Raw genomic sequence first — 24157 nt, 5'->3', positions numbered from 1 at the left:
AAAAAAAAGAATATATGAGTAGTAAACCATTAATTAGTCATATCACTAGCATTTGTTATAACAGAAAATTTTTCAGAGGTGCTTTTTTTCTTTATTACTTACTAGAATTTATTTTATTGAAGATATTCCAACCAAATTCTCTTCTTTTCATAATGAAATTTACTCTGTAAGGGGATTTGTTAAGATGATTTCCTCCACTTTGTATTATGGTATTTGATATGTCAAATAAATACTAAAATAGAATAACACAATGAACTTCTGTGTACCCATTACTCAGCCTTAACAGTTTTCAGCTCATGGCCAATTTGTGTGTTATACAGAGGCCTATTTATCTTTGTTCTATATTATTGTGAAGTAAATATAAATTGTTATGATATTTTATGTATATATATTTCTAAAGGAAAAAAATTTATTCACAACTATAAATCCATTATCACATCTTATTTTTTTTTCAATTTATCAATTTATCTAGGCAGAGCTTACATTTTCAGTTGCTTCATAAGTATGAGTAATGTACATGTTTTTAGCAGTTTGGTTGAATCAGGATCCAAATAAAGTCCAGTATTACAATTAGTTGATATATTTTGTGATCTTTTAAAATTACATACCTTAACATTCTTTTTTCCTTGCATTTTATTTGTTGAAAAAGCCAGTAGTTTATCCTGTAAAGTTTCCTATGTTCAATGGTAGACATGGTGATGCATGTCTGTAATCCCTTTGACTTGCTGTTTGAGGTAGGATTGTAAGTTTGAGGCCAGCCTCAGCAACTTAGTGAGATGCTGTCTCAAAATAAGATTTTAAAGAAAGGACTGGGAGTGTAGCTCAGAGGTAGGATGCCTTTGGATTCAATCTCTAGTAGCGCGCACACACACACACAAAAAACCCATATCCTGGATTTTGGTGATTCTTTCCCTGTGGTATGGTTCAACATATTCTTTTTTCTTCATATCCTATGAATTCGTAGTTGAATGTAGACATTACATCAGATTTTTTTTTTTTTTTTTTTTTTTTGCGGGGGGGAGGGCTTGGGAAGAATAAGACTATGTCATAGGTAGTGGTGTATTCTGTCATGAGTCTCATCATACATATCTGGTTGTGTTACTTTGTCGAGTTTTCTCAGTATCAGTTAATTTCTGATAACAAAATTGTCCAGTAAATATGCTTTTTGTTGATTTGTTCATCTATTCACTTTCTACTTTCAGGGCTAACAAGAATTTCATTTGAGTAAATTCTGCAGCATATTATTTGGATGTAAGAAATATTGTCAGCATATGTATTTTTTTGTATGTGTGAGTGTGTGAGTGTGTGTGTGTATGTGTGCATATTACACATTTTAAAATTTATATTGAAATTACTATTTTATTTTTTCTAAGTAAACTTTTATTTTTAGAGTAATTTTAGGTTCATAGAAAAATTGGAAGTATAGAGAATTCCTAAATATATTTCTATTTCCACATATACATAGCATCCTTGTTATCAATATATTCCACCAAAGTTGTATATTTGTTATTCAGTAATTGATGAATCTACATTGATACATTATTATCTCCCAAAGACCACAATTTGCAATAGGATTCACCCTAGATGTTGTATATTTTATGAGTTTAGACTGATGTATAATGATATCCATCTACCATTATACTACCTACCTTTATACTATCAGACAGAATAATTCAACTGCCTTAAAAAAATCTTTGCATTACCAGTTCATTCCTCCTTTCCCCTAAACCCCTAGGGGATTTATTATCTTATTTATTATCTTATTATCATTTATTATCTTCGTAGTTAACTTCTGCAGAATATTATATAGTTGGAATCATGCAGTATGTAATCCTAAGATTGGCTTCTTCGGTCATATGGATTTAAGTTTCCTCTGTCTTTTCATGGCTTGATAGCATATCTCTTTGTAGTGACAAATACTTTTCTATTTTCTGGATGCACCAGTGTATCTATGCACTTACCTACTGAGAGACATCTTGGTTGCTCCCAAGTTTTGGTAATTATAATAAAAAGTGCTAAAAATATTGTCAGTTTTTTTTAATGGGGCTAAGTTTTCATATCCTTTGGTTAAATATCAAGAGCTATAATTATTATGGTCTGTTGTATGGAAGAGTATGTTTAATATTATAAGAAACTGAAAACTGTCTTCCAAAATGGCAGTCTCATTTTGTATTCCTACCAGCTGCGGATGAAGTGTCCTGTTGCTCTATCTTTGCCAGCATGTTATTGTCTCTGTTTTAGGTTTTGACCATTCTAACAGTTTTGAAGTGGTATTTAGTCATTTTAATTTGCATTTCCCTGATGACTTATAATTTTGAATATTTTTTCATATGCTAATTGCTATCAGTATTTTTTTTTTTTTGTGAGGTGTCCAAATCTTTTGCCCCTTAAATGAAATTTTGTTCATTTTCTACTTAGTTTTGAGAAATCTTTGTGTATTTTGGGTAGCAGACTTTATCAGATATGTCTTCTGCAAATAATGTGTCCTAATCTGTGTGTCTTGTCTTATCAACCATCTTTATAGAACAGAAGTTTTTAGTTTTAAGTCCAGCATGTTAATTATTTTTATCATGGATGTCATATTTTAAAAAATCCATCACCAAACCCAAGGTCAACTAGAATTTTTTTCTACATTCTGTGAGTTTTATAGTAAGTCTTAGGGTTAGGTAGCTATAGGTTAGATATAAGCTGTCGCATAAAAGCTCTCATGTAGGGCTAGGGTTGTGGCTCAGTGGTAGATCACTCGCCTAGCATGTGCGAGGCCCTGGGTTGGATCCACAGCACCACATAAATAAATAAGTAAGTAAGTAAAGACATTGTGTCCATCTACAATTAAAAAACAATGTAAGAAAGTTTAGAGGTGAAATGATTGGGTTACTGAGAGCCTTAATCTAATCAGTGCATTAATCCACTTAAATGTATTACCTGGGTGGTAACTGTAGGCAGGTAGGATGTAGCTGAAGGAGGTTGGTCATTGGGGAGCATGCCTTTGGAGTATATAGTTTGTCCCTGGTGAGCAGAGGAGTCTCTCTCACTGCTTTCTTGATTGTCATGTCCTGGGCTTCTTTCCTCTATCACACCCTTCTGCCCTGATGTTCTGCCTTACCTTGGGCCCACAGCAGTGGAGTCGGCCATCTATGGACTGAGACCTCTGAAATGGTGAGTGTCAAATAAACTTTTCCTCCTCTAAAAATTGTTCTTGTCAGGTCTTTTGGTCACAGCAGCGAAAAAGCTGACTAAAACATCTTCCAACTTTGTTGTGTTCCTTCCATATTAGCTATTCTAGGTCTTTTGCCTGTTCATTTTAACTTTAGAAACAGTTTGTTATATTCACAAAATAACTTTATGACTGAGCTTGCATAAAATTTATACGTCAAGTTGGGAAGAAATAACTTCTCGACAACATTGAGTCTTTCCACAAACATGGAGTATGTCTGTATTTCATCCTTCTTTGATTTCAACAGAGTTCTGTACCTTTTCTCATGTAGTTCATATACATATTTTGTTAAATTTATACCGAAGTATTTCATTTTGGTGTGTTCTAATATAAATAGTATTTTTTTTTAAATTTCAAATTCTACCTGTTTCTTGCTTGAAGACACTTGATGTTCTCCATCCATGGTTCTGCATCTACATATTCTACCCATAAATAGTTGGTTGAAATATTTATTGAAAATATTTTTGGGGAAAAAAAATCTGTGTCTTTACTGAACATGTACTGACTCCTGTCATTATTCCCTGTATAATAAAGTGTAACACCTATTTACCTAGTATTTACATTGTGTTAGATAAAATAAATAATCTAGAGATGATTTAAAATATGTGGGAGGATTTGCATTGACCTATGTATATAAATACTGTGACATTTTATATGTAGGACTTAAGCATCTGCAGATTTTAGTATCCAAGGGGGTTTCCTGGAATTAGTCCTTGCCAAGGACCAGCTCTAAAGGAAATTAATCAAATCTCTTGTATCCTTGTATCTTGCAACCTTGTCACGTAATTGCTAATTCCAGATTTTTTTGTCAGTTAATTTGAATTTTCTCCATAGATGATCACGTCATCTGCAAAGACAAAGATGGTTTTATTTCTTGTTTTTCCATAAATACACCTTTTATTTCCTTTTTTTTGTCTTACTACATAGTGACTAGGACTAGGACTTCTAATATGATGTTGAAAAGAAATGGCAAGGTAAGGGTAACATACATGCTTTTTCCTAATCTTGGTAAGAAATTTTCTATTTTTTTTTTAGCCAATAGTGTCATGTTTGCTTTGGATTTTTTGTAGGTATCTTTTATCAATTTGAGTAAGTTCCCCTTTATTTCTACTTTACTGTTTTTAAAAAAGTTATTAATGGATGTTGTGTTTTGTCAAATGCTTTTTTGCATCTATTGAAAGGATCATTTAAATTATCTTTATAATGTCCATGAAATGTATATTTTTCATTTCTGCTATCTATAATATATGTTTTCTTAGTTTGCCTTGTGAGAGGCTTATCAGTATTATTGATATTTTCAAAGAAACAGCTTTTGAATTTGTTGATTTTTCTCTATTAGTTTTTTGTTTTTTATTTCATTGATTTCTGCTGTAACTTTTGTTATTTCCTTGTGCTTATTTTGGATTTAATTTACTGTCTTCCACTATAGTTTTTATCCATAAAGTTGAGCTTTTAATGATTCCATTTTATTTACCTTCTTAGCACATCACTTACACACATTAAAAAACCATTTTAGAAACAAATAACCCAATCAACAAATGGGTCAAAGATCTAAACAGACACTTCACAGAGGAGGATATAGAATCAATCAACAAGTACACAAAAAAATGCTCACCATCTCTAGCTATCAGAGAAATGCAAATTAAAACCACTCACTCCAGTTAAGAAAGGCAGCCATTATGAAGTCAAACAATAACAAGTGCTGGTGAGGATGTGGAGAAAAAGGTACACTTGTACATTGCTGGTGGGACTGCAAACTGGTGCAGCCAATTTGGAGGGCAGTATGGAGATTCCTTGGAAAGCTGGGAATGGAACCACCATTTGACCCAGCTATTCCCTTTCTCGGACTATACTCAAAAGACCTAAAAAGAGCATACTACAGGGACACAACTACATCAATGTTCATAGCAGCACAAGTCACAATAGCTAGACTGTGGAACCAACCCAGATGCCCTTCAACAGATGAATGAATTAAAAAGATGTGACATTTATACACAATGGAATATTACTCAGCATTAAAAAATAACAAAGTCATGGCATTTGCAGGGAAATGGATGGCACTAGAGCAAATTATGCTAAGCGAAGTTAGCCAATCCCTAAAAAACAAATGCCGAATGTCTTCTCTGATATAAGGGTGGTGACTCAAAACAGAGTAGGAAGGAAGAGCATGAGAAGAAGATTACCACGAAACAAGGAAAAGAGGAGGGAGGGAAAAGGAGGGAGAAGGGGAATTGCACGGAAGAGGGAAGGAGACCCTCATGGGTTCACAAAATATATATAAGATGGTGTGAGGGGGTAGGGAAGGGAAAAAAAAGATAAGTGTCACAGTAGAATGGGTAGAGAATAGGGATGGGAGGGAAGGGGAGGGGAGGGGGAGATAGGGAGGGCAGCAGAATACAACTGACACTAGGATTGCTGTATGTATATACATGGATGTATAACCAATGTGATCCTGCAATCCGTACACTTGGAAAAATGAGAATTCACACCCTGTTTGAATCAAATGTATGATATGTCAAGATCATTGTATTGTCTTGAGCAACTAATAAAAAAATTTTTAGTGGTTTCTTAGAGTTTGCAATATACATTTATAACTAATTCAAGTCCACTTTCAGATAACACTGTACCATTAAACAGAAAGGGTGAGTACCTTATAATAAAATGATACTAATATCGCCTTCTCACCTTTTGTGTCATTGATATTATTCATTTCATTTATACATGACCATACATAAACATATATGTATATATCCACATTCACACACATAAGTATATATAATTGAATTCATTGTTGCTGTTATTTGGAGAAAACATCTGTTAGATAAATTAACAAAAAGAAAAATTAAAGTTTTATTTTCATCCTTTACTCATTACTTCTGTGATGTTTGATTTCTTTATGTAGATCTGAGTCTCTGATCTATATAATTTCTCTTCTCTCTGAAGAATTCCTTTTTAACATTGCTTCCAAGACAGGATTACTGGCAACAAATTCCCTCAATTTTTATTTGAGAAAGTCTTCAATTCTCTTTCACTTTTAAAGGATAGTTACTAAGTTCAGAATTCTAGGTTGGTGGGTTCATTTCTGTCAGTTTTTTTCTCTACCTGAGAAATTATATATAATTTTTACTTTTGACCCTCTATAGGTAAAGTGTTTTTCCTCTGGCTTCTTTGAATATTTCTCTTTATCTTTGATTTTCTATAATTTGAATATAACATGCTTAGGTGTAGTGATTATGGCATTTATGCTTCGTTTTCTCTGGGCATCCTGGTTCTGTGGTTTGCTATGACATTAAGTTGAGGAGAATTCTCAGTGATTATTGTTTCATACATTTCTTTTTTCCTTTTTCTGTTTCTTTTTTTGCTACTGCCATTACTGTGGGAAGCCATTCTCGCACGTGATTGGGCACCTCCCTGATTGGGTGTGAGGCGTTCTGGCTAAACTGTCGGAACTAATCCCCACCCTCTCTAGGTGCGAGAACCCATCTGTGTGGGGGTGTGACTGACCATTGACCCTGAGACCAATCACTGACCCTGACCTTGGAATGCTGTCCCCCTCAACCTTCATTGGATGGAATTTTCCCCTGAATTTCTTGTTCCCAATAAAAGGCCACTCTCTGGCGTGCCCTGCCCCTCTCTCCTCGCTGCCCTACTGGGTGGCTCAAGGCAGGAGCCAGAGGGAGGGCCGTCTCAGACCTGGTCAAAGAAAAAGGTAAATTGAGTTTTGTGTGTTTATTTTGATCTCACTAGTTAACTTCTATGCTTCGAACCTCTAGTATGAAGCTAGCCTGCTGGTCACGTGGCTGAATTACATGTATATTACTTTTGTAGCTGCCAACATCAGTTTCTTGAATATTCTATTCTTTTTCTTTTTAGTCCTTTTCTTTTTGCTTCTCCGTGTTAGAAAAATTTATTGAAATATCCTTAAGCCAAGACATTCTTTCTTCTGTAATGTCCAGTATACATATAAGCCCATTTATTACTAGTTTTTTGTTTTTTGGTGGGGAGAAGGTGTTCTTAGAATTTCCATCTCTCTTGGGTGCTTACCTATCTTTTGAATGCTTTATTAAGTAGAGACCATAACTTATTAATCATAGTTTTTAAACCTGGTTTGAAACCTTCTGTATTTTTTTTTTTTTTAATACCTAGACATTACTACCAGGTAAAAGGAACTGCTAGAAACAGGCCTTTTAAAGCACTAGGTTGGTAAAGTATAGTGGGTAGGGGAGGTATAGCATAGTTCTTTGAGTAGGTCTCAGTAATTTCATGAACTTGTGCCTCTGAGCTGTGAAATTCTCAGTCTCTCCTTTCCTTTTCTCCCTCTGCCCTGCAATTTAAGACTGGGTGGTTGTTGAGTGGGCTGGAGCCAGCTCTTTCCCTTGTCTTTTGTAGAAGACAGTAGGGGTCTGGAGCTGGGTATTCTCTTTCCTCCTTGTGGAAAGCTATAGTGGCTGGAATTGGCTAGCTCCATTCTCCCAGGCCATTTAGAGTCTGATAAAACTCCGGAAGATTAGGCTCTGCTTAAATAGTTTCTCCTAAGGGCAGACCTTAAGAACAGAATGGTCTAGCATAATTAAAAATGGTTTATTTTCCATTCCCTATGCTGAAAACCAGGTTGAACTTCTGGAGGTAAATAAAATAAGCAAGTATGTGTATAGGGAGGGTGTATTAGTCGGGGTTCTTTAGAGGAACAGAATCTACAGGAAGTATAATTTAAAAAGGGGCTTTATTAGGTAGGCTTACAAAAATAGAAGATGGATAGTCCACAATGGCCATCTGTAGGCTGGAGAGCTGGAAGAATCAGTAGCTGTGCAGTCAAAGGGGCTAAAGCCCCAGAACAAGAGGGATCAGGGGTGCTTCCCTAGTCTGAGACTGAAGGCTTCTGGAAACTATCTAGAGAATCACTGGCAGAGTCCTTTTTGAAAAGTGAAGAAGCAGAGTCTGATATCTTCAGATGATCACAGTAGCAATCAAGAACCCATTCAAGAAGAATCCAGCTTGCATCTGCTGCTGCTTCCCTGTTCTTCCAAGTTTTATTTCATCCAAGCCATCATCCTATGGTGCTGCCCACGCTTAGGGAGGGTCTCCACTTTAGTTGGTTTACCCACATGCCAGTCATTCCTAGAAGCACTCTCATTGCCACACCCAGAAGTCCCTTAATCATAGGCATCTCTTAATTCAATCAAGTTGACAAGTCAAATTAGCCATTCTAGAGGGATTAGGGATGATGTTCCCCCAGGACTGTTTGCTCTGGCGTTATTGAGGCCTAGACTTATCCACTTTAAGCTTCTAGTAGTTTGTCAACTACAGTTCTGGTTTTCCTGCTCTGGCATAGGTTCCTGGAGAGGTTTCTGCTGGAATCAATTCTGGTTCTTCAGTTTTGCCTGCTTCCAGTTTGAAATCATCATGAGAATGTAAAATGGTGTATCAACTTTGGAATATAGTTAATAGTTCTTAAAATGTTAAATGTGGAATTATAATGTAATTAAGCAGTTCTACTCCTAGCTACATATGCACATGACCCAGCTTGTCTTATAGTTAGAGCTAAGAAAAGTTGTTGATTTTTTAGTTATTTTAACTTCCTGGTTGTTGTTAGGGCAGAGTGGCAACTTCCAAGCTTCTTACATACAAGACCAGAACTAGGAGATGGAAATTACTTTTTATTAAAATATTAAAAAAAATTTTTATACTATGATCTCCATGAGAAAAGTGCATGAATCATTAATATGTGGCTTTGTAAATTATAACAAAGTGAATACACTCATGTATCCAACATACAAATGAGGAAGTCAAATATTACATCCCAGAAGCCTTCCCATATCCCTTTTCATCTTTACCATTTCTGTCTTTCCCAAAAGTAACTACAATACTGACTTCTAACACTACAGATTAGTTTTACCTATTTTTGAATTTTATATACATGGAATCATACAGTGTTTATTCTTTGTCTCTGATTTCTTTTCTGGGGTGCAGGGTGTGTACTAGAATTGAATGCAGAGTGCTCTACCACTGAGCTATATCCCCAGACCTTTTTATTTTGAGACAGTGTCTTGCTAGGTTGTTTAGGACCTTGCTAGATTGCTGAGCTGTCCTCAATTTGAATCCTTCTGTCTTAGCCTTCCTAGTTGCTGGGATTATAGGTGTGTGCCATGGTGCCTGCTATGTCTGGCTTCTTTCAGTTAATGTGTTTTTTTAGGCAGTACTGGCAATCAAACTAAGGGCCTTGTGCATGTTAGGCAAGCACTCTGTCACTGAGCTATCTCCTCAGCCCTTTTTTTCTTTTAACATTATATTTTTATGATTCATTTGGGTTGTTGGATCTAGCTATAGATGTTCGTTTTCGTAGCCGTATAGTTTTTTACATTGTATGAATAGACCATACTTTATGGGTGCATACTGTTGATGGACATTTCAGTTGTTTTCAGTTTGTGGTTTTTATGAATACTTTTTCTAATAACTTTATTGTATGTGTCTTAGTGTACATATGAATTCATTCTCTTTGAATATATACCTAAAAGTGGAATTGGTGGGTCAGAGTGTATGTTTACATTTAGTTGATATTGACACTGTAGCATTTTCACCAATATTTTATATTGTTAGTTTTAGTCTTATTAATTTTAGGTTTCCAATGGGTGTGTTGTAGTTTAATTGTGGATGTATTATGCATATTTCTGGTTACTAATAAAGAAGAATAGCATTTCACTTATTAATCAGCCATTTGGATGTGTTCTGTTGTGAAGTGTTCATTTCATCCATTTTTTATACACACACACACACACACACACACACACTTGTAGATAGACACAATATTTTTATTTATTTATTTATGTGATGCTGAGTATTGAACCCAGTGCCTCACATGTTCAGGGCAAGTGCTCTACCACTGAGCTACAACCCCGGCCCTCACCAATTTTTTTTTTTAAACTGAGTTGTTTGTGCTTTTAAGAAATCAATTTGTGAGATGTCCTTTATCCATGCTGAGTACAAGTCATTGTCAACTATATATTTGTTTCAAATATCTTCTCCTACTTTGTGATGATGATTTTTTTACTTTCTTCATGTCTTTTGATGTGTGTAAGTTTTTTGGGGGTGGGTACCAGGGATTGAACTCAGGGACACTCAATCACTGAGCCACATCCCCAGCCCTATTTTGTATTTTATTTAGAGACAGAGTCTCACTGAATTGTTTAGCACCTCACCATTGCTGAGGCTGGCTTTGAATACTCGATTCTCCTAACTCAGCCTCCCAAGCCACTGGGATTACAGGTGTAGGCCACCATGCCTAGCTTTGATGTGTGTAAGTTTGTAATGTAGTTCTTGGTTATTTCCTTTATGAGTGGAGATTTCTTTGCCCTTTTTGAGAAATCTTTGCCTTTAAGAATGTCCTCTTGGGATTGGGGTTGTGGCTCAGCAGTAGAACGCTGGCCTAGCAGGTGTGAGGCCCTGGGATAGATCCTCAGCACCACATAAACATAAATAAATAAAGGTATTATGTCCAACTACAACTAAAAAAAAAACCAACACAAACAACAACAACAAAAACAGAAAACGTCTCCTTGGTCACAAAGCCATTCTTTTGTGTGATTATCTTACAGTTTTATTCACCTGCAGTTTTATTGTGGGTGGTGTGACAGGAGTTCAGATACTTTTCCTCCATATTCAGTTGATCCAACACTGTTTACTGAAAACATCTTTCTTCAATGCTTCCTTTGTTTTAAATTGAATGCATACATATGTGCTTAAAATAAAGAAAAAAATTTGTTAGGGTTTTATCACATGCAGGTAGTCATTGCTTGTTACTGAAATAAGCCAATAACTTATTTACTTAGCCATTCTTATTTATATATTTTTCCTTCTTCTACATGGCTAGTCATTTGGCAGATGAAGACTCTGAGACCCAGAATTTTGGTAGGGAGTTGGTGAGAAGCTGAAGGCTTCTTGACTTCTAGGCCATTGGCCATTGGTGCTTATATTGTTCTTCTTGGTGATGCTTTGGTAGCAGGTGTAGGGTATTGGGAGTAACTCTTTGTGGGTACACAAGGTTTGCTTTTTCAAGTGTTTAGTGAAGCTTTGCTTTTTCAAGTAACAAGTTTATTTATTTATTTGTATAAACCCTTATTGTTTTGTAAGTAGTACTTTGAATCCTCAAGATACTGGATGCATATTAAAGATTTTTTTAACCTTTGCAGGGAAAAGCATGGATTAATATTGCCCCCCCCCCCCCAGTTTTACCAGATGTTTCACTTTTTCCACCAGTATATAGTCTCAAGAGTTAACTTTATACTGTTGCATTCATTTGAAACAAGGTATTCTTTTGTCATAGTGGTTACAGTCTTTGATTTTTCAGAACAGATATTTTTGCCTCTCAAATACTGTTCTTTTTGTGGTTTCCAAATTTCCTTTTGGATACAGCTCTCTAAAGTTAAAGTTCTGTTTTTGTTTACCTTTATATTTATATCAAAGCCATTCTTTTTGTTAAAACAACTGAAATACAATTTATAAAGCCATTAAATCAAATAGTTTAAAGGTAATAATTATATATTTTTATTTGTCTGATATTTTTAAAAATATAATTTCTGATCGTATGCTCCTGAACTGAGAGTTCAAAAATAAACACATAATTATAAAGCCGTTGGTTTTCATCAGATATATTAAGATCATTCAATGGGGAAAGACTAGTCATTTCAACAAATATTGCTGTAAAAACTGAATGTTCACCTGTAAAAGAATGAAATTACTCTTTCCCTCACAACATATCCCAAAATTAACTCAGAAAGAAGCATAAAACCAAAAGTAGCTAAAATGATGAAACTCTTAAAAAGCACAACACCAAAAGCATATGCAATTAAAGAAAAAAATTAGATAAATTTGATTTCATCACAGTTAAAAAACTGGTTTTGGATGACACTATGAGGAAAGAAAAAGAAAACCTATATAGTGGGAAATTTGCAAGTCAACTATTACATAAGAAACTTATATCTTGAATACATAAAGGACTTTCACACCTCAACAGTAGAAGGGACAGATAATCCAATTTTAAAAATGAACATAGTATTTAAATAGATTTCTTATACATATGGCCATAAGAACATAAAAAGATGCTTAATAAAATTTAGTTATCTGGGAATACTGATCAAACTGCAATGAGACACTGCTTCACATTCCCCTAGGGCAGCTAAAATAAAAAAAAATAATAATGAGGCTGTAGAACAATTGAAACATTCACAGGAATATAAAATGATACTGCAACTTTGGAAAAGTTTATAATTCCTCCAAATGTAAAATGTAGAATTATCACATGACTCAGCAGTTCTATTCTTAGCCACATACTGAACAGATAGGAAAATATGTCTTCACAAAAACCCTCATATAGGTGTTTATAACAGCATTATTCATAGTGGCTAAAAAAATGGAAACACCTTTCATCTACTTATGTCCTGATGAGCAGATAAACAAAACACAGTATATTCATTCAATAGAATATTACTTGGCCCTAAATAGGGATGGCTACAACATGCATGAGCCATGGAAGAAGACAGTCACAAAAGGCTGCATATTTTATAATTCCATTTGTGTTAAATGGCCAGTTATAGTAACTCATAGGCAGAGGCAGGAAGTAGATCAGTGGTTGCCTAGGACTGGAGAGAAGAGGGTCAATGGGGAGTGATGCTAATGGGTGTGTGGTTGTTTTGGGAGGTGTGAAAATATTATAAAACTGATTATGAGAACAGTTGCGTAACTATGGATATATTAAGAACAACTGAACTGTATATTTTTTTCTTTTTGGAGTACTGGTGTTTGAACCCATGGCCTCACATAGGCTAAACAAGCACTGTACCACTAAATTATACCCCAGCCCAGTCTCATGCTTCTTAATATCTTCTGCTTTTTTTGTTAAACAGCTCTCTTAAATTCTCTCCTTTTTGTTCCTGGTCTGTCTGGATTTCATTCTGAGGTGTCAGCTTACAATTTCAATGTTCTCTTCTTTCTCACGTCTACATCTTACTTCTGGGCAACCTGCCTACTATCTGTTCAGCCCTCTGGAAGCTACTACTCTAGCATGAAGGGACCTGTGTCTTTCCACTGACATACTTTCAGATATGTAAATAGTTGTGTTTTTTGATTAGTGGGGATAGGAGATGAGGTTAGAAATCTGTTATAATGAAATGTTAGAAATCTGTTATAATCTCTAAAGGATTTTCAGTGTTAGAAATCTGTTATATCTCTAAAGGATTTCCAACTGAAAAAAATTATTTTTGTTATTTCTTACTGAAATTAGCTAATGGCTTATTTCTAAAAATACTTCTATCTGTGATTTATAAGAAATAACAGGATGTGGATTAAGGCTTACATAAGGATTTATGAGATAAACTTGTGACCGAAATATAATAGTAAGCCAGAGAAAAATATTTAGCATTTAACGACAATGCTCTCCTCTCTTCCCCAAATCAATAAGTCATGAATTTAATAATAAACCATAGCATGATACATTATAGAGTTGAGGAAAAAGCAAACTTAAAAAAAAATTACTGTCAGCATGATCACTCTGAAGATAATTTATATGTGAATATAAAATCATCAGAAATGCTACAATTAAGTTCTCTGGATGGTGGGAATGTGTGTTGTATTTTTTTCTATTTATAGTTACTAAATTCCTCTTATAATAAGTATTACTTTTGTAATAATAACATTGATTGAAAAAGGCGATAGCAGTAGTATAGAAAGAGTAATTATCCTGAATATAAAATTAGTAGTACCAGTGGAATTGTTGTTGTATGAAAATAGATTGACAGGGAAAGCATCAGATTATCAGTCTCATCAGCATTACTTTAGTTCCTAATGTTTTAAGTTTTTATGGTTGCCTTTTTTTTTTTTAACAACAACAAAAAAAATGTTTGGGTGACTAAGTAGATTTGTTATAAGGTTGCAACTGGAAAAGTTTTGCTGGATTTGGAAAAATAGTTTTACAATGAAACTGCATTGTGGGAAGTTGTCTTTTTACAAATGTACCTGCAAGAATGTAGAATCCGGGCTGGGCATGTGGCTCAAGCGGTAGCGCGCTCGCCTGGCATGCGTGCGGCCCGGGTTTGATCCTCAGCACCACATACAAAACAAAGATGTTGTGTCCGCCGATAACTTAAATAAATAAATAAATAAATATTTAAAAAAAAAAAGAATGTAGAATCCTACCTACATTTGGTTTTTTCTCTTAATTGAAGAGTGGTTAGGTTTTGTGTCTTCTTTCAGTGAGTTACTTATAGACAACAGTTGTTTAGTGAACCAGCTGAATCCCTAGAATTGTTTTCTTCCTAAGAGAGATGGTGATGGAAATTCTTTCTATTCACGTGTGTAAAAACTATTTATTCTTTATTCCCAGATTAGAAAGAATATTTGCCAAATTTGATGAAGTACACAATTCGGGTGGTATGATATTGAGTGTCTGCAAAGGTAAGAGTAATTTAAGCTATTCCAGTTTTCAAACAGTTCTAAGATTATTTAGCCAAGTTTTAGACACTATGAATTGTGTTTTCAAATCAACTATTAAATAGCAAATTCAAAGAGTTGATTTTGTAGTTTGAAAAATTACCTGTGCCGGTGGGTGGGCGGGGGGGAGGTTTGGGGTTGTGGCTCAGTGGTAGAGCGCTTGCCATGGGTTTGATTCTCAGCACCACATAAAAATAAATAAAGGTCCATTGACAACTAAAAAAATAAAAATAAAAAAAAAGAAAGAAAAATTACCTGGGTACAGTAACAAAAAAGTTTATATTTTGCTGATTATTATCTACCCTTGGACTGCTTTTAGAGTAAGTAAAATATTAATAGTAGTACAATGATGTACTACTATTAGTGTAGTGTATAATGATGCCATTCTTTTGCCTTTGTGTTGTGTGTGGGTTGAAGATGTATTATAATCCTCTTGCCCTTCATGTTACATGAATGAAGTATGTTTTTATGCCCAGAGTAATTGTTTTACTTCGTTGTTTTTACTAGAAATTGTATAGTGGATAACCTCTCTTAAACCTGTGTGCAGACTCTCAGTGATGATGATACTAGTGAATCCTTCAAAATTTCACTATAGAATAATAATCTTTTGCTTCTTAAATGGAATGAGACCAAGTTGGAATTTTGGAGAGATTTGGAATTAGCATCCACATCCACAAATCAGTTGTCATTTATTTGATTTTGTGGTTAGGTTAATAAATTGTGTTTAGTTTTATTGGGTAGCATTTACCTGACTTAAATCATTAAATATTAATTAGCCAGGTGTGTGAAGAATATGTTTCTGTAGATAATATAGATGATTTTTTACCCCCTAGGAAAGTAGCTTCATATTAGAGAGAGTGGTTAGCTTGGTAATGTAAATGACATTGGAGAAAAAATTTTTTGTTTGAGTATATAGTTAAGGAATAATAAAGCTAGTTAAAAATACAATGTAGTTTTTCTTTTTTCCTCTAGGTTAAACCAAGACTGTTTCATTGTGTTGCAAAAAGTCAAATGGAGTGAGAATTTGGTGTTATAAACATTGTATCTATCCTAGTTTAAACTTAATTCAGAAATACAAATTGTCTTTAGTGCTACCAGTTCTCACCCTGACTGCCAGCCATTTCTCACTTCTGGTCTGAATAGGTGTTTAAATTCTTCTCCTAAGTTTTGTAACAGTTATATCTATCCATGTCTATAGAAATGCAGAAAAAGCAGGAAAAGGAAGAGTTGTTAGAATTCCTTGAATGGAGACGTGTTTTCATAATGTCATCATTTGTGTATTCCAGACTATAGTTATAATTTTAAGGCAAAATGTATAATATATCTTATAAAATTTAAGGATTCATTGTTTGAATGTGGTTTATTTTAAAAGCACTGTCATTCTTATATTTAATGCAATTATTTCTGTTACCTTTGGAATGGAAGCATTTTTTTCCCCTTGATTCATTTCTTTTTGTCTTATCTCTCCATAAACAGAGAGGTTTGAAGTTAGTATCTGGCATTTATTTTTCTTGAATTCAGTATATCAGAGAGTATATTGGAGATTATGATCTAAATATACTTGTATTTTATGCAAGTATGTGAAAGTTAGTCTATAATGCACATTTTTAGGGTAAAGAATATAGTTAAGATGCTTTTCACAGCAGTACATTTCACCTGGTTTATCAGCTGTTTCCACATCATGGAGTTGGTATCCTCAGGTAAACAACTGCAGATTAAAACTGTAGTTTGCCTTGCGATGGTTGCCTCTGTTCCGAACATAATTGTCAAATCTGTACTTTGAAGTTCTGATTGAATTCTTTGATTTGATTTTCCAAAGCATTAGTTTAGCACACTCAAGAAGACTAAGTAAATTTTATCAGAACTTTGAACATATCATTTAATTTGGAAATAGTGATAAATGTACTTTTTTTGTTGTAGTTGTTATTGTCTTAAGGATTTTTCAAGCATGACTTTAATTTTCATATTACAAAAGTTAAGTTAGGCAGAGTCCCAAAGTGCAGTAGAATTAGAAGGACCTGGAATTAAAAATAATCAGATTGTGGCTGAAAGGAGGCAACACTTCCCCAGTAAGAAGGAAAAAACTGAAAGTTGGAGGGCCCCTGTGATTATGGCAGGGTCTGGTATCATCATGAAGCTTTCTAGATAATATTCTATACTAACCAAGATGTAATCATCAGCAGTGTTGGCGACTCTGACTGTAAGTATTTTTTTCACTGTGAAAATAGCTGTGCATAATTCTGATTTGTTTGGTGTGTATATAGGACCTAACACAGTGTGGTTTGTAATCATGGTAAAGTATTTCCAGTTTCTCTGTTTTAAATAGTTGTTAGAAAGGGAATTAATTGCTTCTAAAGACTTAATAATACAAATCATGGACCTTAGGCTTTTAAATTACCTTGATACTTGGTTTATATGAGTCAATAAGGTAACTTCCAGTTTCGTTTTGTTTATTTTTATAAACAAAATAAACAGGTGCCGATCATTTGGTGAAAAGCAAAGCAACTCTTTTTTTAGGCTGATTTAAAAGCATATCTGTCTGGGACCATGAACCCCAGGGCCTTCTTAGAGCTTGATAAAATCCTGATGGTTGTGTAGCTTGGATAGAGGGTGCTCTGCGTCCTTGCAGCTGCGCACTGGCTAGGTTCTGTTTCTACCAGAAGCAAGCTTTGTTTCTTGTGGCCCTGCTGTCCCCACACAGAGCAGCCTTTGATGGGCTGCCTTTGACGTGATTTGTTTACGGCAGCCAGAAATGCTTCCTGCATAATGAAAGCAGTTAATCGTGGAAACTGGGCTATTCCTGTTTGTGTACTTCTAGCAGTCTTCTGTTGTAAATATTAAAAGGTAATGACAAAGGGATGAAAACCTTTTTAAAAAGGCACAAATCAGTTAATCCATTCGATCATGTGATTGCTACTGATTACATGGGTATCTTTAGGGAAGCAGAAAATGATTGCTGAACACATGCCTTGTGTTTTGATGATTGCATTAAAAGTCCCCTAGTGGAATGGCATTTACTGACTCCCAGAGCTTTTCTTAGATTAAATTTCAGGCAGCCAGTACAAGGAGAAATATCACCACCTGTATCTAACAGCATATGTACAGTTAAAGAATAATCTTGATCAAGCCCTGCTAGGCTCTGCTAAATAAACGAAGGTTTTCAGCAAGACCCCAGACTTTTATTTTGAAGTGGAGTAGCAGCTGTTGGCTATTGCGGTGCAGAGCTGCAGCGCGGCCTGGGTCACACAGTGCTCCGGGTGTCTGCAGGCTGCAGGCCGAGCCCAGTGGCGCAGGCACTGAGGTACACTTATTTGCTGTGCTGTTTGACCTCTTGGTTTGAGAGAGCTCCCTGGACCATCTGAATGGCTATGGGAGATGGTGAGTAAGATTTATTTTTCCTCTTTTGCTGTGTTATACACTTCCTTTTAAGGTGTCGATCATTTGCTATTAAGAAATGTATTTTTCCCTAAAGAATGAAGGACATTTCTGTGTTTGTGTATGTGTGTGTACGCTCATGTATACATTTATGCATGTGTGTGCTTGTCATTTGGTATCTTTTTTCACTTGATGTCTCTGTATGGGATCTTGCAAACATAAGGTGACAAATTTAGCTTGCAATCTAAGCAAGCTTTCAGTCTTTGGTATTGGATATGAAGGGATATTGGAAGAAACGTGGAATGTATGCAAAAGCTTTTGAAGGGAGAACATGGCCTTTGGAAGAATGACAGATTTTGGCAGGAAGGTTTGATTAGCTAGCTTGGCATCTTTCCTGTTGTATTCGATACAAGTAGAATTCTGTGCTAATCGAATATTTAAAGAAGCAAAATGGCTTGCCATGGACACTATTTTAATTAGTATGCTTGTGATTTGTCAGTGTATCTAGTAAACAGTTCTTTAGAAAATAGCCTTTTAAGAATTCTCTACAGGATATAATTTGATTAAAAATTTTTCAGTATTTTATTTTGTTAAGGATAGTCATAAAACAATATTTCTATAGTGCTTTATAGTTTGCAAAAGGACTTTCATGTACTTAAAATATTTTAATTCCGGTACAAATCCAGGAAGTATGCAGACTATTTTGGTATTTCCATTTCACAGATTAGGAAACTGAGACTTGCTGAAGATATGTTGATCCAGACAGAGAAAACAAACTAGACAAAATCTAAAGTCCCAAGTGAGCATGTGATATTGTTCTTCATAACACTTAATCCTTGAGCCTATTTCCCCTAGTGTTAAACCTTTTGTTAAGATGCTTAAAGGTATATTTTGTGATCACACCAGTATGTGAGATATGTGCAAAGGGGAATATAAAGTTTCTCAAAAAGTGCTTTGCATGTTTTTTACTAGGCTTCTCAGGAGGACTTGCTTGTATTTGGATGTTTTAACTCTTAACAATTTCAGCCTTCTTGGGTCTATATTATGACCTCTTTTATCTAAGGAGTTTGTCTGTCTACTTGGAGCCATGCCCATTAGGATGTAAACTTGCCAAAATGATGGTATTGTCATTTAAACTATTATGCACATTCAAATGGAAATATAGTAAATTTGGTTTTGCACATTGTTATGATTTATTCCAAAAATTTATTTCAAGAATTTATGTAACTTTTTATATGACCTTATGGAAATAAATAAGAATGTAATTTTACTACTGATTTTTAAGGCAAAAGACATCAAATTAAGTTCTTATATATTTAAGAATATTGCAAAATTTCTTCCCTTTAAGAAAACACAAACAAACCTTAATTTGCAGGCATCTTTAAACGTTGTATTTGGTTTGGACCAGGTCCACATTTCATTTTCTTAAACATTTTGGGTTCATTGGGTAGTAATGTAGATCTTAATTTTTCTCTTTTCAGATAACAAATAAATACATTCAGATAGTTTAGAAATGTATTGATTTTTTTTTTAAATCAAAGTAACAATCACAAAGCTTAGAGGGTAACCTTTCAATTAATTTTCTTCTTTAAAATAGAAATACTTTTGTTAGTATATTTATATAAATATTTAAAAATCAAAGCAGTAAATATATATGTATAGAAATAGGCCATGGGGTTTATAGCTCTTAATAGTTTGATATATACTCCTCTGTATATTAGTTTCTCTCACACGTAATGTACATATACCATACCAGAATCATGTAAACATATGTATCAAGTAGATTACACTATTCTTAACTTTTGTGACTTCTTATTTTTAAATTGTAATTATGAACTTACTATGAAATATCATCTCCTTTTTAGAATTCAAATAATGATGATAAAACAAAAATCCCTCAGAACCACCTCCAAGCTCTAAGCCTGGGTATAAGCAGAGATAAAAGTCTTTATTTCTATGGAGTATGTTTTTTTTAATAGCTTTTTTTTGGGGGGGGGCCTGGGGATTGAACCTAGGGGCGCTTAGCCACTGAGTCCTCAGCCCTTTTTATTTTGAGTCAGATTGTCCCTAAGTTGCTTAGGACCTTGCTAAATGCTGAGACTGGCCTTGAACTTGTGATCCTTCTGCTTCAGGCATGCCCACCATGCCCAGCTTTTACATAGCTTTTTATTGTGCCTTAATTTGCACATTAAGTATCAAAATTAATGGTTTTGTTTTGACTGCGTTTAAATAACATGATATTCTGAATACCTTTTTTTTTTTTTTTTTTTAAACCATTTCCCATGTCAACTCAGTATGGCATGGAGATTTTTTTAAATGCCATCATGTGTTACTCTGCCTCATTTGTTTTCACTGTTGCATAGTACTCCATAGTAATAGTGTATCATAATCAGTTAATCTTTTATGGAAGTTCAAATTATTTACCATATATAATTCATGTAGATGATTTGGAAGTAAACTGTTCTGTATATAACATATGTGTTTGTATGCGTACACATGTGTGTACATCTTAAAATAGCTTGAAAATGGCATATCTGTTTCAAAGTTTTTATTTTAATTTATGTTAACTATAATCATTTGCTCCAAAAGAGGTTTTGTCAAAATTCCCATCAGTAGTGCCTATTATTCCTATATTCTTCTCAGTTCTTATTAATCTTTTAAAAATTTGCCAATGTGATTTGTGCAAAATATCTCACCCTTTATAAATCACGTCTGCTTTCTGATAAGGTTGGTTGCCTTCATATGTTTATTTATATTTCTTTTCTTTAGATTCTCTTTTGGTATCCTTAATTTTTTGGTTCTTAGACTTCTTTTGTAATTTATAATTGCTTTTTATGTATTACAGTTTGTGATCTTGTGATCTGTTATCTATTGAATATGTCATATAGGTTTAACTCCAAGGTTATGTAAAAGATTTGATTAGCAGTTTTTTTCTTGTTAAAAATATTTATGAAGTACTTACGATCTCTATCACTTAGAAAAGTTGTTGATTAGCTTTTGGGCACTTTTCGGTTTAGTTGTCTCCATCCTTACTCAAGGGTATAAAACCAAACAGTTACTTGATTGTGTATAGTTCTGGGCAGTCAAAGCAGATAGAGTTAAAAACCTGTAGGATTAATAATCCTATTATGTGATGCTGAGCCCTGCAATCTGCCTCAGAAGCATGAAAGAGGAATTTGGCCTTTTGTTGCTGCTACAGAATGGCTGGAAAGAAATAAGGTTTTGTTGTAAACAGACTGTTTCCAAACTTAACATTTCAACACAATCTATTATTCCAAAAATGAGTCTTTTAAAATATATGCAAGTTATGGAATAAACATGGCTTTCTAGAGGCCAACCTTTTGTGGGATCCCTTGGCTTCCGGGACTGCTGCAAACTGACATAAAACTTGGTTTAAAGGGTATAGAACAATAGCAAAGAAATTAATGCTGAGTAGATCTTTCTTCTTTTGTTCTCTTATATATTCTTTGTACATTAGGATTAGATAATTTAAATTACAGGAAAACACAAATAAAAGGCCAAATTTCTTTTTTTGGTAGTACTAGGAAGGATCCTAGGGCCTCACACATAATAGGTAAGCATTCTACCACTGAGAGCACATGCCCAGTCTTCAAGGCTTTTCAAACCTTCTTTTTGTGTGTGTGTGTGTGTGGGCGGGGGGTTGTTTGCTTTTTAAAGTACCAATGATAGAGGTAAAAAGAGTCTATAAGGAGAAAAAGTAAATTACAAGAGGCAAAAAATTGGCATTAGTAGCAATATAGGGCAATAAATAGTCAGTGACTAAAATAAATCTACATTATAGTAGCCCCCTGCCGTAGCCATTGAAAGCCTTTACCATCCAACATATGATTTAGGTCTGTATTAAGGGCATCTAGTCCCATATGCTGTACCTTTAAATAAATAAATAAATAAATAAATAAATAATCTTTTTGAGGCAGTCATATTTACCCATTGGGTACACCCATTGGTCACCAGTAGCATCATACTTCAAATCTGATGTTGCTAATGATCTTGAATCTCTAAGAAGGTATTTACATCTTTTCTTTGTACTTGTAGAGTGGTACAGTTGATTTTTTTTTTTTTTCTTGGTCATACTGAGGATTGAATCCAGGATTGCCCTACCACTAAACTATATCCCCATCCTTTTTATTTTTGAGACAGGGTCTTGCTAAATTGCCCAGCTGGCCTTGAATTTGTAATCCCCCTGCCTCAGCCTCCCCAGTAGCTGGAATTAAAGGTATATACCACCACAGTGCCTGACTTCAGTTGATGATTTTTTCTCTCCCTTTTTTTCCCATTTAAATATTTATTATTTATTTGTTTGTTCGTTCTAATTAGTTGTACATGATAGCATAATGCATTTCGATTCATAGTACACAAATGTAGCATAATTTTTCATTTCTCTGGTTTTACATGAAGTAGAGTTACCCATTCGTGTCATCATACATGTACCTAGGGTTAGTTGATGATTTTAACGGATGTTATAATCATATTATAACTGTGTTGAAGGTTTAGGTACCTTAGGTAAATAGCTTTTATAAAGTTTCTAAATAAACCTTATTATGAGTCTCATTTATTAATCAGTTTGATATAATTGTTATCATGCATGCTATTGTTTAATTTTATTAATACTAGATGATAGTGTAAATTGTGATTGTCTGTTTACTGCTTTGAACTGTTGAAGGTTTTGAATTTTTAAAGCACGTCTTTTTAAAGATAAAAATCTTTATCTATGTGAGTGTGTGTGTATTTTTTTGTACCAGAGGTACTTAACCACGGAACAGTATTCCCAGTTCTTCTTATTTGTGATTTTGAAACAGGGTCTCGCTAAGTTGCTAGGACTGGCCTCCAACTTGAAGTCCTCCTGTCTTAGTCTCCTGAGTCACTGGGATTACAGGTGTGCACCACTGCACCTGGCTTTGGAGAAAAAAAAGTTGTTGTTGTTGTAAATTACTTACTTTTATGCAGCACTAAGGATTGAACCCGGTCTCTCACACGTGCTAGGTATGCACTCTGCCACCGAGCTAATCCGGCCCCAGCCCCTCAAATATATTTTTAATTAGACAGTTATATCTACCTAGATATTTTAAGTGACTTTGTCAGATTTATTGGCCTCTATATTAAACTTGGTATGGAATCAACTTTATTTGTTGTAAATAATTGCTAAGAATAGCGTCTTCATATAAATGCTAAAATTTAACTGTTATCTTTTGAAGCACTTGAATTTTCAATTTTTAATAATTCTACTGAAAGTTTTATTTTCATTTAAATTGACATTTTAAATTTTTGCTACTTGATTCTTATTTCTGATGGCTGATGATTTTCTTTAGTTCTGGGAAAATTTCTCCTATCATTTTTTTTATATGTTTTCTTCCTTTATTAGCTTTAATCTCCTCTTTTTAAATTTTAATTTATTTGTTTTTTAGCTTTTGGTGGACACAACATCTTTATTTTATTTGTATGTGGTGCTGAGGATCCAACCCAGCGTCCCCACATGCCAGGCAAGCGTGTTACCGCTTGAGCCACATCCCCAGCCCAGTCTCCTCTTTTTTTTTTTTTTAGTTTTAGATGGACACATACCTTTAATTAATTAATTTATTTTTATGTGGTGCTGAGGATTGAACCCAGTACCTCACACGTGCCAGGCAAGCTCTCTGCCACTGAGCCACAAAACCAGCCCCAGCTTTAGTCTCTTCTTAGAGAGTAGGTATTAGTCACACATTTGACTTCTGGGGTTGATTCTCAGTGACTTTTATGCTTTGTCTTCTCTCTCAAGTTTCTTCCTCTTTCTCTTTTAATCCATATTCTGAGAGATATCCTTTACTTTGTCATCCAAACCTTCTGTTAACTTTTAACTTTGGCAAACAAAAGTTTAAATGGTTCTAAGGACTTTCTCTTTCCATTTCTGGTGGTTTCATTTTTACAAAATTATGGATATGTATGTGTGTGCACACAAACATGTTTACACCAGTGTGCATGTGCACACTTGTGTATTGAGCTCCCTGCATTGGGGACAGGGAAGAACTTAACAATGAAATCTTTTCATAGATATTTTAAAATTAATTGATTTTCTTTTTTTAAATA

General features: G+C 34.4%; 1 protein-coding gene across 16 annotated transcripts in view; it reads left to right on the top strand.

Moving 5' to 3' along the window:
* Nucleotides 1-24157, top strand: part of Clasp2 (cytoplasmic linker associated protein 2) — a 199956-nt gene that overhangs the window by 31671 nt on the left and 144128 nt on the right. For 15 of the 16 annotated variants that reach the window (XM_076843304.1, XM_076843263.1, XM_076843290.1 and 12 more), the window contains one exon: nt 14592-14662. In XM_076843304.1, coding sequence (XP_076699419.1) covers nt 14592-14662 — 71 coding nt within the window. Of the gene's footprint in view, nt 1-14591; nt 14663-17956; nt 18077-24157 lie in introns of those variants that run through there. The other variant, XM_076843328.1, reaches the window with a different exon arrangement.

Source organism: Callospermophilus lateralis, chromosome 1, assembly GCF_048772815.1.
Source record: "Callospermophilus lateralis isolate mCalLat2 chromosome 1, mCalLat2.hap1, whole genome shotgun sequence".
NCBI classification, from domain to species: Eukaryota; Metazoa; Chordata; class Mammalia; order Rodentia; family Sciuridae; genus Callospermophilus; species Callospermophilus lateralis.
The sequence above is the reverse complement of the archived record's forward strand: the minus strand, read 5'-3'. Positions and strand labels throughout refer to the sequence as shown.